Source organism: Vanacampus margaritifer, chromosome 1 (genome assembly GCF_051991255.1).
Source record: "Vanacampus margaritifer isolate UIUO_Vmar chromosome 1, RoL_Vmar_1.0, whole genome shotgun sequence".
In the NCBI taxonomy this organism is placed as follows: domain Eukaryota; kingdom Metazoa; phylum Chordata; class Actinopteri; order Syngnathiformes; family Syngnathidae; genus Vanacampus; species Vanacampus margaritifer.
In genome coordinates, this window is record NC_135432.1 from 3,555,001 (window position 1) to 3,570,627 (window position 15,627).

The following is a 15,627-nucleotide window of genomic DNA, read 5'->3' on the forward strand; positions in this document are numbered from 1 at the left end:
GCTGGGTGAGCTCTCACAGCGCCAAGCGGCGGTATTAGCGGCGGAAAGAAGCACTACAGTACTCGGAAAAAGGTGCGCAATGCAAAATCTAACTTACAGCATCTCTTTCCGAACATTTTTTGACATGCGCGCAGACATGTTCGTATGTACCGTTGTTCGTAACTCGAATGTTCGTAAGTAGGGGAGCGTCTGTACAGGCATTCATCACAAGTGTGCACGTGAACGTGCACGTCATTCAAGCTTTAACGGCATCCCGGCACATACCAGCCCCTTCAGCCGCCACCATCTCCTCCACGCCAGGATCCCAGAAAAAAGGGACCCTCGCCATCTTTTCTCCCCGACCGCCGCTCTGCAACAGGCAGTCGGCGTGTCCGTCCCAACTGGCGGACAAACGCAAGGTGACGTTGCGACTGCTGGTGAAGGTGCGGTCCTGGTTGTCTACCGTCGCGGTCGCCGTCTGGTGGAAAACGGTGTGGTTGGGCAAGAAGCGCCAGCGGATGCTGGGCGCTGGTTTCCCGGTGGCGGAGCAGCTGAACACAACTGTCGCGTTCCCATCCGCGAGCCCCTCGTCGGGAGGGTGCGCCTCTGCCTTCACCTCGGATATTCCTACAAAATGTGATGAGTCACGCCGGTGAAACCACAAATCGTCTTTCTTTGAGTTTTACCGTGCACGGTGAGGCAGGTCTGCTTCCTTTTGGAGTGCTCCCGGTACGCGTTGAAGATGCAGATGTAGCAACATTCATCTGCCCACGTGACGTTCTTGATGGTGAGGGACGCCGAGCTGAGGGACGTCTCGCCGAGAATGACTTTGTCCCGGTAAGGCTCGTTGATGTGCCGCCCATACGGCTTGTTGTAGGACGCCACGTTCTCAATGGAATGATCCCGCAGACGCTTCTGCCACGTCACCTGGTGCACACCTGAGACGAGGCCGGGAGGACACGAGGGAAACGGATTATGCACATCAGCTGATTTTAGACGGTGTCTTCTTGAGACAAGAATCAGAATCATTTTTGATTGGCCAAGTATGAAAAAAAAGGAATTTGTCTCCGGTAGTATGAGCTACACTCGTGTTGTACTATTATGATAAATGACGATGTGAAATATAAGTGCAGAGTCTTTACGTAGTTTTTAGGGCTGGGTTTGAAAAAAATTGCTATCGAATCGATTATTTTAATATCTCCTTTTTATCGCAAATTCATAAGAAAATTTAATTTTAAAGGCTTATTTACTCTTTTCTTAGATTAATGAAAAGACCTGACTTATTGGACTTTAAGACTTTTTACAATTATTGAATTATTTAACCAGTTACTGCCTGCGCAAAATTTAATTTGGGAATTTGTTTATGGAGTTTTTAATCATGCCGTAATTTGCTTCCAAAAATGTATCAAAGTGTTCTATTTTAAATATTTGTAATTTTTTAAAAACATTTTTATACTTGTTTTATGTTTGTTTATGCTAGAGCATATAGAAGGCTTTGATACAGCCTCTGAATGCTTACAGCAGGGATGGCGAGAGGTCCTGCGGGTCTTGGATACAGACGCTCCCCTACTTACGGACATTCGTGTTACGAACAACGGTACATACGAACATGTCTGCGCGCATGTCAAAAAATGTTCGGAAAGAGATGCTGTAAGTTAGATTTTGTATTGCGCGCCTTTTTCCGAGTACTGTAGTGCTTCTTTCCGCCGCTAATACCGACGCTTGGCGCTGTGAGAGCTCACCCAGCATTGGAGGCTCAGCAACGTGTCGAGGAGGAGGAAGAAGAAGAAACGCCTGTCGCTCATAGATAAAGCCATCGCACTCTTCGAGCAGCAAGACCCAAATATTGAACGTTGCACAAAGGTTGCAAATCAATTGAATGATGCCATACAGTGCTACCGCATCATTTATGATGAAAAAAGAAGAAAACTGTGCAATCGTCGTTAGATCGCTTCTTTCGGCCAGTTTCTAGTAAATCCTCCAAGGAAGATACTCATCAACCCTCATCTTCTTCTCTGCGACCCTCAACTTCTTCCTACATTGAAGTTACGGAGGAGGAAGTAACTTTTGAAGCCCATTCCAGCGACGACGAAGAACCTCTCATGATATAAAATCCTCCTCTTCCATCAAATCCTTAAGCATCGAGTACATCTTCCAAAAGTAAATTAAACTTCATTTTATTTATCTTATTACGTACATGTACATACTGTGTGTGTCTCTCGCTCTCTCTCTCTAACATACGTAGTACAGTACTGTACGTATTCTCTTTAAACATAAATTATAATACAAAATATAGCACTGAAGCAACTTACGAACAAATTCACCTTACGAACAATCGCTCGGAACGTAACTCGTTCGTAAGTTGGGGAGCGTCTGTATTTCCCTTCTTCAACACAGCTGATTCATGATGAGCTCATCAGCAATCTCTGCATAAGCCTGACAACGATCCTGTTAAATGGAATCAGCTGCAGTTCGAGTAGGGAAACCTCTAAAACCTGCAGGACTCCGGGCCCCGGGGACCGCATTTTGCCATCCTCAGTAAAATATCCCCAGCAAAATGATAAACTCACTTGTTTGTAAATTACCTTTCTGCTCCTGCAGCTCGCATTTGTAGTATGCATCCTCGCCATATTCCAGTGCTGTGTCTCCAAAACCAGTGATGATCTGCGGGCTGGCACCTGAAACACAAAGTAGTTGCAGTAAAAAAAAAAAAAAAGCCAATATCCTGCAAACGGTCAAAACATTACATGTATGTGCACAAACCTTGCAGATTTTGAGCAAGCCACTTACCGTTCAGAAGCAAGCAAATGACGACAAACAACTGCCGCCACATCTTGCTGCAGAGAAAGGCGTACCCATTTCGATTTCGCTTCTGCGCTTTTAAATACATCAGACAGAAAGCGAAACTGACCGGAAGTGACCTGTGTTATACAACCGATTTTAATAATTGATAACATCAATCTATATAAAACATGGTCAAAGTAAGAAACTGACATTTAACTGTGTTAATTTAGGCAACCATTTTAACAACTTACTGTACAAGAGTGAGTACACTCATGTCCCCAACTCTACATTTTAGTCTACAAATCACAGGTTAATCGTAAAAAAAAAAAAACTTCCCTCACACACCTGATTTAGTCCCCTTCTTTGATAGATATTAATTTTTACGAGTTCTAAAAATAGATAAGAATAACAGAACGTTAAAGCTATTACACCATGATGTTCACATAACAACCACCGAGCGGCGTTAACGACTACCGAGTGATCGGTCGCTTTGCAAAAGCTGCTTGGAAATGTTGTCAAACAAAGGGTAAAACGTCGAACTCAAGATTGTGAAATGTGAGTTACTCAGGGCGAGTCACCTCGGTGTAATTCAGCAAAAACGTACCTCCTGTATTTTGTATACTTCTAGATATCAGGCGAAAGCCGGCGTATTTGTTTGGAAAATGCTAGCGCCCATTGCTAAGTTAGCAATGCTAACTGGTCGTCGCTCTGTTAGGTCGTGTAGCAGCCATGCTAACGTGCTCTTCCGCATCTCATTTGTGTCGGTTTTCCTTTGCTCGTTGCTCATTTTTCTTTCAAAATGACTCTTTCAGATCCTGCTGACTGCTGTGGATGTTACTTGTGAGACACTGAAGAGCACGCATGGTGAGTGCAGCATGGTTTCCTGAAAGGGGCGTGGCCATCGAGACTTGACATTGTTTTTTCTCTCAGTCTTGAGTCAAGACTGAGGGAGAACGGGAAGTAAATCACCATTCTTGCCGGAAAGCTTGTTACACACAAACTAGAAAGGAAATGAGGTTTGTCCAAGTCCAAATCCTCTTATTTCAACCCCTCAAAACATGAATACGTTTTGATATCTTTTGCCTGGCCCGGATGAAAGCATATAAAACATTTTTTTTCCATTGACATTTCTTTGGATTTAGGAAAACTGACTGACATAATTGCAATTTGCACATGATCTGCTAATGCTTTCAATCAAACACTATCCAGTCATTCCCAAGATTTAAGAGTGCCAGGTTCTAAATTGTAATCTGAAAATGTTGTGAAGCCCACTGCCATCACAACACCTTAGGCGAAGATCAATAATTGTGAGATGCCTAGCTGTGACAATAATGTTTTATTCTATTCTATTTCCAATTCCCACATTATAATAACTAATAATTTTGTGAATTAAACTTTAATGTAAACTTGGGCTTTTGTCAATTACCATCATAATTACATATTGAAATACAATAAAAACAAGGAAATCTGAACTTTAAATCAGATGATTCCTAGATAGAAATGATGTATAAGTGCTCTTTATGTTGTAGTTACAAAGTTGTGTACCAAAAAGTGAGCACAATTTTCCTGCAGAAAATTAGTGGCTTTGTTTCTAACATTAAAATACTGTACATAGCAATCAAGTGAACATAATCTATGAACCAATACTGTATAAGTCGCTGATTCACATGTTTTTTTTTTTCCAGTGGGCAAAAAAAGTGATCTATTGTATTCATCAAATTTTTCATGTTCAGAAAACACATATGAAGTTCTCTTAGCTAACTAAAAATTTTGTTATACGCTTCAGCCTTTGTCTGCACTGTCACCACTCCCTGGTGTGATGTTTCTAAATACAGCTGATGTATAAAAAATAAATAAAAATAAAACCCTGACACGACCGTATCCTTTTTGTACCACCGTGCTGCCGTTTGGAAAAAGCAGTAAAAAATAATCCTCTGGAAGTCATGCCGTCATCTGCACAGGTTAAAAAAGAAGTAACAAGACTATTTTGACAAAGTACGTCGTAGAAAGTACAGATATCAAGTAAACTACAGATATCTGCAATATCCACTATTTATCCTTTGTTACTTCTTTGTAAGCTCGCAGTCAGCTTGTGCATCGTGTTAACCTCAACTGCCATCAATGGCGATACTGAAGTCATATTTGTTTCCTTTTTTTGACAGGAGGACACAAACGCTCAAATGTCCTGGTTTTCCAGCCCCGCGTACAGTCGATACTGGCAGCACTACCAGCAGGCGATGGCCTGGCACCAGAGGCACAGGCGGGCCTACCAGAAGGCCTTCGAGGCTGCTTACGGCCCCATCTACCACCGCCGCCAGCGAGCGCGCTACGCCGACTGGCGCGCACGCCAAAGTGACAGCGGAGAAGGGGCGAGTAGCTCCGACAGTGAGATCGAATGCGACGTCAGCAACATGGAGATCAGCGAGGAGCTTCGGCAGTATTTTGCCCAGACGGAGAAACACAGAGAGGAATTAAGTGAGTGGATGTGTTACTGTATGTTGTTCACTAGGGTTGAGCAATTTCAATATTGAGGGTGAAAAAAAAAAAAATCTCAATTAGATTATATTTCGGAATTGTTCAGCCAGCCCTGGTTTTAATGTAGTACAAATGTGTCAAAAATCATTTTGGAGGTGTAGAACTTACCAACCGTGGGTGGCTCTTGAACATATCCCCCGCAATAAGCATGGGTTCACTTGTATTGACCTTGCTTTCCCCGCAGGGAGGCAGCAACAACTCGAGGCCGAGCGACACGACAACTACGTCCCCGCCGATCAGGACCTGCGCGGCCGCGCCTCCCGACAAGCCAGCGTGGCCCCGCCCTCGGAGCGGCCGGGTGAGAGGCGCGCGGCCGAGATGAAGAAACTGTACGGCGAGGACGCAGCCAAGATCCTGGCCATGGAGACGGCCATGCAGCTCACTTTTGACAGAAAGTGTGACCTCAAGCAACCCAAGTATTGGCCTGTTATTCCCCTCAAACTTTAGCACTCAGTCCGTGGAGGGTTTTTTCTTCTTCCATTTGGCATATTAAAAATGGAAGACTTTTGCAGACAAATGGCCAGAAAATAAGAGATGTTTCAAGAGACTTAATTTGACAGGAGTTTGTCTAAAGTGATGTTGGGACGATACATTTCAAGATAAGCAATAGTCAACATTTGAAAACGCTTTTAGTAAAAAAAAAAATAAAAAAATCTGTAGGCGGGTACGTATGTTTGCTGTCTTTTGACTTTGAATTGTCTTTCTAATAAAGTCATCGTAGAATGTGATTGTACACCTTGCTACTTTTGTCATGTCATACAGTTGGAGGTCTAACTCAAGAGCCACCAAAACAGTCACTAGTCCTTGAGAAAAGCACAAATGTGTCCATAGGAAACAATATTTTCTTTAGTTGGCTGTGAGCACTTTACATAGAGTAGGTAAGATAAGACCATTGGGGAGGGGTGAATGTTTGTCCTGATTTGTTAGCCAAACATGTAATAAGTCATCAGCCATAATTTTCATTTGACTTGCGAGCGCAAACTTGAAAGATAAGCGCTGCGTGGTGGCAGTGAACAAGTTATCAAATAAAGATAACAAAGATAATTGTTGATGGTTTAAAACAACCAAACAATGGTGCCTCAAGAAAGGCTACCTGGCGTAATGCTAACATGCTAACAAATAATGGAGAATGCCATTAACATGCCAACGGTCCTATATTCTTTATCCATTCAACCAAGGATGCATCCATTTTCTATATACAGCTATTCAATAAAATCATATGTATTGTAATATTGCCCTTTAAGATATGACATTAGAAACTTAATAATCACACTGGCTACAATTTTTTTTTTTACTATTAAAAAAATAATTATTAGGTTAGCTACAACTCGACAGTGAAATGTTGATTAGCAGATGCAAATAAGCAGCAAATTGCAGTTTAATATGGCCTAATTTGGGAATTTGTCATTTGGGTGTTAATAATTTACATGTTTATTTAACAGTGATGCAAAGTTTAAGTCTATAAGAATTTTTCACTACTGTATTTGAATTGTAACACAATATCTCATGTATAATAGTATTTTTATTGACTATTAAAAAAAGTGAATCAGATGTAAACAACAAATAATAATTATATATATATATATATATATATATATATATATATATATACTGTATGATAGTTTTTCCATTTATAGAATGACTAGTAAAAATAAATCAATAACTGAACATGATTCTCCTCGTATTTTGGCGCCCCCTGGTGGCCATGGCTCTCACCAACACGTTACAGACCCCAGCCCTCTCTTTAGAAAAACGGGTCGTCCAATTGCTTACATGATGTTACCATCACCCAAACCCGCCTCCCCATCATACCACATGTGGCCTTCCGCTTTGATTGTTTTCATGCCACTTTTTTTCATGACTTCCAGGTGCGCATCGAACAAAAATGGGTACCTTGGGGAGGGGGATTTTTTTTTTTTTTTTAAAGTAAGCACACAAGAAATCAGGTCAGTTTCAGACTTGCGTTGTTGTGTGTGTGCTGCGTTTCACTTTGTCACGGTGTTGACTGCAGGAAGCTTTGCGCCTGTGTGCGCGCTCTACGTAATGCGCCTTGCTTGACTATTGTGCATCTCTGTTAATCAGTTTAAAGGATTAAAGGAAAAGAAACCCCACTCAGTCAGTCAGTCTGCTCGCTTTCACCGCTTTGGTAAACGCCTATAGGTGTTTTCTTCTTCTTCATAATCACATTTTGGAAAATGCCAAGGCCAAACTTTGTTCATCACCGAGTGCGTTGCGTATGTGCAAGACGCTCTCTTCTTAAACTAGATGACAGAATTCCAGCAATCAAGATTATGGCAGCCACAAGCGCTTTAAGAAGAATTCTTATTTAAAGTCCATACGTTTGCTGACTTCCAACCCGTCGCGTGTATGACACAATGCGAAGATGGTGTGTTTGCACGCAGCCACCGAGCGGCACCTCATCGTCAGCTCCTCGTGTGAGACGAGATCTTGATTGGATTTACATTGAATGATCAGCTTGCTTGGCTTTGGATTAGAAGGGGGGGGGGGGGGCTGTGCGAGCGTGAAGCCCGCAGTACAATTTTGACATATATTTCGGGTCCCGTGACGAGCACAAGCTCTGTCTTTGTCTGACTTTGGTAACATCTGGTTTCAATATTGCAGCCAGACTGTTTACGGCCTTCAGAAGTGAAGGACGGCCTGGAAGTAGCCAACACGCTTTATCGCAAAGGACCTTTTCCTGCAGGAGGCCCTTGAAAAAAAAATGTTCATCTCATCATTTGGCCTGTTTGTTCAGCGAAATTCTATTTCCACACCGTCTCTGCTGACATTACGACACTTTCTTGCATCGCCCACCTTCTATCCATCGACTCTTTCCTCGACCCGTTTGACCCCCTTCGTGAATTCACCCTTTGTGCTGTTCGCAGCACGTGACTCCGCCTGCATCCGCTCTTGAGCGTTGGCTGCGGCGCACTGGAGCTACAAAACAGTGCTCAACCTGACAGGCATTGAAGCAGGAATAATAAAAGACAAATCGGAACCAGCATTTTGCCTTTTTAAGTCAGTGTTAAGTGAAAATAAATGTCTTGTAAATCTGACACACCGCTGAGAAGAGTGTTGTTAAAAACCCTGCCAAACAGGAATGCTGAAAAAGGAAAAAACTGCAAACATGGCGCAATCTCGCCGCCAAACCGCACCCTGCTAAACTGTTAATCAAATAACACATCTATGACCTGGAAAAACCTGCATGCTACATAATCCGGCATCTGTCGTATGCCTACGCAACTGTAGATGTTGGAGTCGTGAGAATATATACATTTAAAGCCTCCGGTGGCTGGAATGTATACCTCCAGGTCATCACCGTGCTTTTCCACACCATGACAATGAGGCACTCTAAATTGCCCATGCCAGCGCAAAGCCCTGGTCCAAATGCTGACTGCCAGGAAGATTTGACAATCTGAGTCAAAAACACTTTTTTGTTTACCTCGCCTTTCCACCTTCTCTCTGTGCAGTGCGCACACTTGCAGCTGACAATGAGGCGCTCTAAAGCAGACACGCCAGAACGCTGATGTGCACGATGGAGCTCAAGTTCTTATTCGAGTGGGGCAGGGGAGAGTCATGCTGGGGCCCAAGTGTATCGCTGGGCCCCTTTTTAGCCACACCTTTAAAAAAAGAAAATAATTTAAAGGGGAAGTCAAACCCCCCAAAAATTCTTGACGTTCTATGCAGCCCCAGTATTCTGGTTAATTTTGCGTTAGTGGAATATGAGTTAAGCAGCAAAATCCAGCAGTTCTGATCAATATCAGAAGACAGAAGACAACCAATCACAGCTGAGCTTCAGAAAACAGGCGAGCTGTGATTGGCCGTTGCCTGAGCCCTGAGCAACTGTGATGTCATCTTCAGGAGACAGCAAGTAGCAAAATGGCCGCCCCCTGAGATGGATAAAAATGGCTGGATTTTACAGCATAACACATATTCCACAAATGTAATATTAATCATAATGTCAATATTGTCAAGAAATGTTTAACTCATTCATTGCTATTGACGGCTATAAATGTCAAAAATGTATTTGAACTATTTCTATTAGTTTAACATTTGTTTCCACTTTTGTTAACAAGAGTATGAAAATGTACATTTAGAACAGATATAAAATGAGTGATTAATCGTGAGTTAACTATTAAAGTCATGCAATTGATTACAATTTAAAAAAAGTAATCGCCTGACGAGATGATTATAAAAAATTAGGGGCGTCAGGCGATTACATTTTTTAAATTCGTAATTATTCGCATGACTTTAATAGTTAACTCATGATTAATCACAAATTTTATATCTGTTCTAAATGTCCAATTAAAAAATCTAGGTTTTGATACTCTTGTTAACAAAAGTAGATTTTTTTAAACTAATACAAAAAGTTAAAATGATTTTTTGACGTTTATAACCGTCAATGGCAGTGAATGAGTTAAGGTCGACTTCACCTTTAATGCGTACTCGTCACAATTCACTAGTACATACTCGTCAGCCTTCGCATGTTTTCAGCAATGATCTTCAAACATGTATGATGTCATAAGACCTACATCTTAACGTATGCTCTTTTGGTTAAAAATTCGGAAGGTGGTCTTTACTTTGCGCTTTCCAATAAATCCACCCCTCAACCTCGACACTCGCAACTCGTGTTGCGTAGGCTGCTTGTCTTTTTTTTTTTTCCTGTCTTGCATGTGAGCAAATTTAAGACCAGCCCGACGGCTACTCTGATGTGTCGGAACGAGTGGTCGTCGAGAGGACTTGTTGCCATGGCGACTGGGCAATGCACTGAACTCAGAGGCGGGCGTCGCATCACGTGCGAGCTGGTTGTGGATCCGAGAGCCCACGCATGCAGGCGGGCAAATAGATATGAATATGGATGCCGCACAATCAGCACGCTCGCCTTTCTATTCTCCTGACAAAGGATTGACGAGGACCAGGAAGGTGTCGCACCCGTTTCCGTCCGATCGTGACTCATGCTTAAACATATAGAAACCCGGGAGCGCCTTTGTGCGGGAGTTACAGCAGGCTGCGCGTCACGTGACACAAGCAAGGGTGCGAGCGTACTGTACGTGTGTGTGTCACGGATGGATTGTGGGCGGATGACGGCATAACAACATGTGGAGCAGACTGCAGACCAAATCTGGGCCAGCGGGATTAATGGCTCGTCAGATAAATTGCGAGATGGAGAGATTGGTCGGGCGAGGGGGATGTGTGCGAGCGCGAGTGCGAGCGCGAGGTGCGAGTCGTTTCAACCCGCCACGCCGACAAGAGTCCGCTATTGCCATTGAGCTACGAGACACATTGATATTTCGAATTTGCGGTCATGCAGTCGAGAGCAACAAAAAAAAAAGATGAGTTGGGATCATCGTGGACGAGTTGGCTTCGATTTAGGCGACAGGTTCGACCGGCTCGCCGACTGCGGGGCCTCCATCCCAACAGCACCTTGCGAAATAAAAGATGACATCTTTAGACTGTGTGTGTGTCAGGGATGGTGGGATTATCCTATTCAGGGATGAGAGTGAAACGTCTCCTTGGCGACTGAAAGCCGAGTGTGTGAGTGGGAAGGGGGCGAAACTGGGTCATCACCACCACCGCAGATTAAAAACCCTGATCGCGATGTACACACAATATACTACTGAATATACACACTCTCTCACACACAAATTCACGCTGTTAACTATTTCGCTGCCATTGATGGCTACAGATGTCAAAAATTAATTTGAACTATTTGTATTAGTTTAACATTTTTTTCCCACTTTTGTTAACAAGAGTATGAAAACCTAGATTTTTTTTATTGTACATTTAGAACAGATATAAAATTGGTGATTAATCGTAAGTTAACTAGTGAAGTCATGCGATATAAATTACGATAAAAAAAAATGATCGCCCGATGGCCCTAATTTTTTATAATCTTTAAAAAAAAAACCTTTAACTTTGACTTCATAAGTTAACTCACGATTAATCGCAAATTTTATATCTGTTTTAAAACGTTTTTTTTTTTAGTTTTTCATACTCTTGTTAACAAAAGTGGAATAAATGTTAAATAGAAATAGTTCAAATGAATTTTTGACGTCTATAGCCGTCAATGGCAGCGAATGAGTTAAATCCAAAATTACTAGTTCCCTGGACAAATCTTGGGCAAAGGTCATTTGTTATTATTTTATGTAGGCTATCATTTAGCAGGAAATGACAAAGTAACAGACTTGAGAAAGATAATAAAAATTGTGCTAAATGCCAATTTGTGCTAATGCTAATTTTTGGGCACTAACAAGTGGCCACAAAATAGGTATATCATGCGCAAAAAAAATGTTAATTGATGGCCACAAAATACTGAATTGTTGCAAAAATATATATAAATAAAATAATCAAAAATTACTCATTTCCTGGCAAATATTGGGCAAAGGTTATTCTTTTATTATTTTATGTAGGCTATCATTTAGCAGGAAATGACAAAGTAACAGACTTGGGAAACATATTAAAAATTGTGCTAAATACCAATTTGTGCAAATGCTAATTTTTGGCCACAAAATAGGTATATCGTGCGCACAAAATGTTCAATACTGGCCACAAAATACTGAATTGTTGCCAAAAAATATCAATTCAATAATAATAAAATAATCCAAAATTACTCATTCCCTGACAAATCTTGGGCAAATGTTAAAAAAATTTTTTATGTAGGGTATCATTTAGCAAGAAACGACAAAGTAACAGACTTGGGAAAGATAATTAAAATTGTGCTAAATGCCAATTTGTGCTAATGCTAAAATAGGTATACCATGCGCACAAAATGTTAAATAATGGCCACAAAATACAGAATTTTTGCAAAAAATATATAAATAAAATAATCCAAAATTACTCATTCCCTGACAACTACTGGGCAAAGGTTATTGCTTTATTATTTTTTACGTAGGCTATCATTTAGCAAGATATGTAATAGACTTGGAAAAGATCATTAAGATTGTGCTAAATGCCAATTTGTGTCAATGTTAATGCAGAGGTGGCAAATCCAGGTCCAGAAACCCTGCCACAGTTTGACTTTAGCCCCGGGTGCTAGCTAGCTAGCTAGCTCCCTAGCAGGTAAACGAGCACCATTGGAGCTAGCTAGGGAGCTAGCACTTGGGGCTAAAGCCAAACTGTGGCAGTGTTTTTCCTTTGAACCTGGATTTGCCACCTCTGCTGTTTTTGAGACACGAGCTGGTACTTGTGCGCATCAACAACTGAAGTCCAACATTTCAAATGTTCTTATGCAGAGCAAACACAAATCTTGACGGGTGCACAAGGCAGAGGGTCACAAGTGAGCTCAACCTTTGTGATGAGCTCTTAAAGCTTCGCCGTCAGAAGAGATTCAAAATGGCCTTAATGGTCGTGTCGGGAAGACGATTGAAAAGGTCGGTTTAACGCTTGAGGTGCTTGACGCCACTGAGGATAAAAAGCACACAGCTTAGCTTGTGGCAACGCCGCGACTAGCAAGCTATTGACAGCGGATGGCTTACTTTCACTTTCACATTCACGTTCCACATTCACAGTCCACAAGACGACGCCGCCGCCTGCGCAAAGCTCGACAACGCGCCGCTTCGCCGTCATCATCTCCGAAAGTCGAACCGCTGCCGATCAGTGGCAGCATGGAGTGTCTCCATGGCAACAGCGGAGCACGTAGTCCTGAGATCAGACGGCTACGGTGTGAAGGATGACACCACAAACTGCTACCATTTTTTGGGGTTTTGGGTGGGGGGGGGGTACCAAATCTTGAAACATGTGCCCTGGTTTTCTTCTGCGTCCTTACTGTGAACCCGCTAATGTGGGACGACAGGAAGACAGCAGACGTCCACTTGAAATGGCGAGTTTGCTCACTCCCCAACTAAATGCCATTAGTAGTCGTTCTCACATAACAGAGAGAATATATGCCTGTGACTATTGTCTGTTGAAATAGCAGTTACTGTATTTGAAGGAATCTCTGCAATATTGTAAAGTAAGTTTGAAAAAATATCTGGTGTTCCCATTTGTGCGCCCAGTTTTGTATTTGCCATAATAATTCCCCGGGTTAATTTTAATGCGCGTCGCCATGTTGGAACGGATGTGATGTCATCGAATCTTATCCAATCGATTAATTGACTAATCGTATTCATTTGAATTTTGCATTAAAGTGTATTACAAAAACATTTTTTTCCTGATTACTCTTTATTAACCAGTGATTGGTGTTTATTCCGTACTTTTTTTTTATTCATATAGTGATTTAAAAAAAAAAAAAGGGTGATTGATGTTGTACTACCAAAGTAAAAACAGATGTTTGCAAGTGGCTTATTTTGACTAAACACAGTCTTCTTTCATGAAGGACTAGGGATAGACCAGGCCGATTATCTGCGCCGATATTGGGCATTTTGACAAATATCGGTATTGGCCTTTGAAAAAAAAAAAAATCTGACAGCCGTTAAAAGGTAAAGTTAAAACCATTTTAATCTCAGGGGACTATTTATTTACATTTTAATAATATAATAATTTTAATAATAAATTTTGTTCGACATTAAAACAAACAAATGTTTCCTTTTTTTTTTTAAATAAAGTATTTAAAAAAACGTCTACATTTTGAAAAGTCTGAAAAATTGTTCAATAAGCATGAATGCTTTAAGACATTACAACAAAGTCAAGATTGGCATTTGTATCTTAAACATTTTTGATATACCCCCCCCTTTTTTTTTTTTACTGAAAATAAATATCCGCTTCAAATATCATTTATTGAGCTCCTTCACTACTAATAATCGTCATCGTATTGGCCTTGAAAAAAACACCTCTACTGCAGAAATCAGTAAACAATTACTGTTGTTATGCCGAAATCAGAGGATTTGGACAATTTTAAATAAAAAAAAAAATGGCTCCAAACGATTACTAGTTGTTGATTAATTTGGCAAATCGATTCTTTGATCAATTTTGACAACTCTTAGCGATCACAGATCACCGTTGGGGGCACTTTGAGATGACCTTCCACCCTGATTGTTCACGTGTGACCCGCATAATGTATTTTGTTTCGATTTATTTGATTAGATAAATATTGACTATGAACTGCTGGATGATGTACATTGTGTTTTTGCTCTAATAGTTTCAAGAACTGCAACATGATAATTGTGGAATTAAGTCATGAAGGTTCGCAGTGACCTAAAACATAGTCCGCATGTAGAAAGAATAGTTCTTATAAAGCAACGTGGCGTGACTCCTCTTTACAGCAGTACCGCACCAGAATTTGAGCATTCTGCGTTTGTGTGCGCGTGCGCGCGACGGCTGACGTTAACCAAAGCCAGGAAGAACTGTATCTGATCTTTTGGACACGTTCTTAATCTGAGCGGCCCGGCTGGGGATTATGGGAGAAAAATGTGGGATGAAATTCATCTGTCAAAATCAGCATCTGCCATTGACCTCATATATATATATATATATATATATATATATATACTATTTTTAGTGTATTGGACGATATTAATCACAGGAGTTACTTATGCAATCAGATATTCAATTGTACGGTGAGGAAATAGAATCTGTTCATGCGCGCTGTTAAAACGCATTGTGAGTCCCTAATAGAAGCGCGTAAACATTTGAGCGTCTGCTTATAAGACACTCAGTGAGAATAGATAAACACGGTTCTTTGTTTATGCTCGCAGATCCGGTTTCAGGGTCGCTCACTTGTCAAACGCTCATTGTGAACGATGACCCTCTTTGACTCGGCCGCATATGGCGCGCAGCGGGTGTTGCTTTCGGCCCCGTGGCTAAATGCACCCGCTAAATGTTATGTATGACATGCGAGCCGTTGCGGTCTCGGATATTCCTCAATGTTTTGAGGTATGGATAATTACTGGGGGTTGGGAGGTGTGTGTGGGCGGGGGGGGGGGGTCTTGTTTGGCTGAAACGGGGCCACGTTGGGGACTACGCTAAAACCGTAAGAGGATTCAGGACAGATGGCGTCCCATTGTTTCGGGATATCTTTATTATTATTGGAAAATGGGGCGAATTATAGAATTACGGAGCACCACATCAGCATCCTTTGAGGTAAACAGAGTCAAATGTTTCCTGCAGGATGATCTAAATTGGTCAATCATGTTCAACGCACTTTGACTAAAGCACTTTCCATGCCCCAATTTATACTCTGCTGAAAGCACAAGATCTGCTTGTCTCACTTCCCTCCCTGATTTTCAGTCTCAACTCACCAGATGGAGAGGGGGCAGAGATGCTGTGTGTGTGTGTGCGTGTGTTTGTGTAAGTGTGTGTACACGTGTGTATGTGTGCTCACGCATGGCTACACATGAGTTTGCATATTTACAGCTCTTGCACATTTGGCCCTCATGCTGTCCATAAACAACT

The 15,627-nt window shown here is 41.6% G+C and overlaps 2 protein-coding genes and 1 long non-coding RNA gene across 3 annotated transcripts in view; 1 reads left to right on the forward strand and 2 right to left on the reverse strand.

Annotated features, from left to right (window-relative positions):
- Positions 1-3,494, reverse strand: part of LOC144058221 (OX-2 membrane glycoprotein-like) — a 6,916-nt gene extending 3,422 nt beyond the window's left edge. Inside the window, exons 1-5 of the mRNA XM_077576559.1 lie at positions 3,471-3,494; positions 3,368-3,428; positions 2,565-2,657; positions 666-917; positions 265-606 (exon numbers count right to left, since the gene is read on the reverse strand). Of these exons, the coding sequence (XP_077432685.1) occupies positions 265-606; positions 666-917; positions 2,565-2,657; positions 3,368-3,428; positions 3,471-3,494 (772 nt within the window). The remainder of the gene's footprint in view (positions 1-264; positions 607-665; positions 918-2,564; positions 2,658-3,367; positions 3,429-3,470) is intronic.
- gemin8 (gem (nuclear organelle) associated protein 8) lies at positions 3,196-6,026 on the forward strand. Its single transcript, XM_077567500.1, has 4 exons — positions 3,196-3,318; positions 3,576-3,627; positions 4,926-5,238; positions 5,483-6,026. The coding sequence occupies exons 2-4, from the start codon at positions 3,625-3,627 to the stop codon at positions 5,743-5,745; spliced, it is 579 nt and encodes a 192-aa protein (XP_077423626.1). The 5' UTR covers positions 3,196-3,318; positions 3,576-3,624; the 3' UTR covers positions 5,746-6,026.
- Positions 6,027-10,252: 4,226 nt separating this feature from the next.
- LOC144053248 (uncharacterized) overlaps positions 10,253-15,627 on the reverse strand; it is a 34,460-nt gene continuing 29,085 nt past the window's right edge. The window contains exon 3 of the long non-coding RNA XR_013294364.1: positions 10,253-10,722. This is a non-coding gene — a long non-coding RNA (uncharacterized LOC144053248). The remainder of the gene's footprint in view (positions 10,723-15,627) is intronic.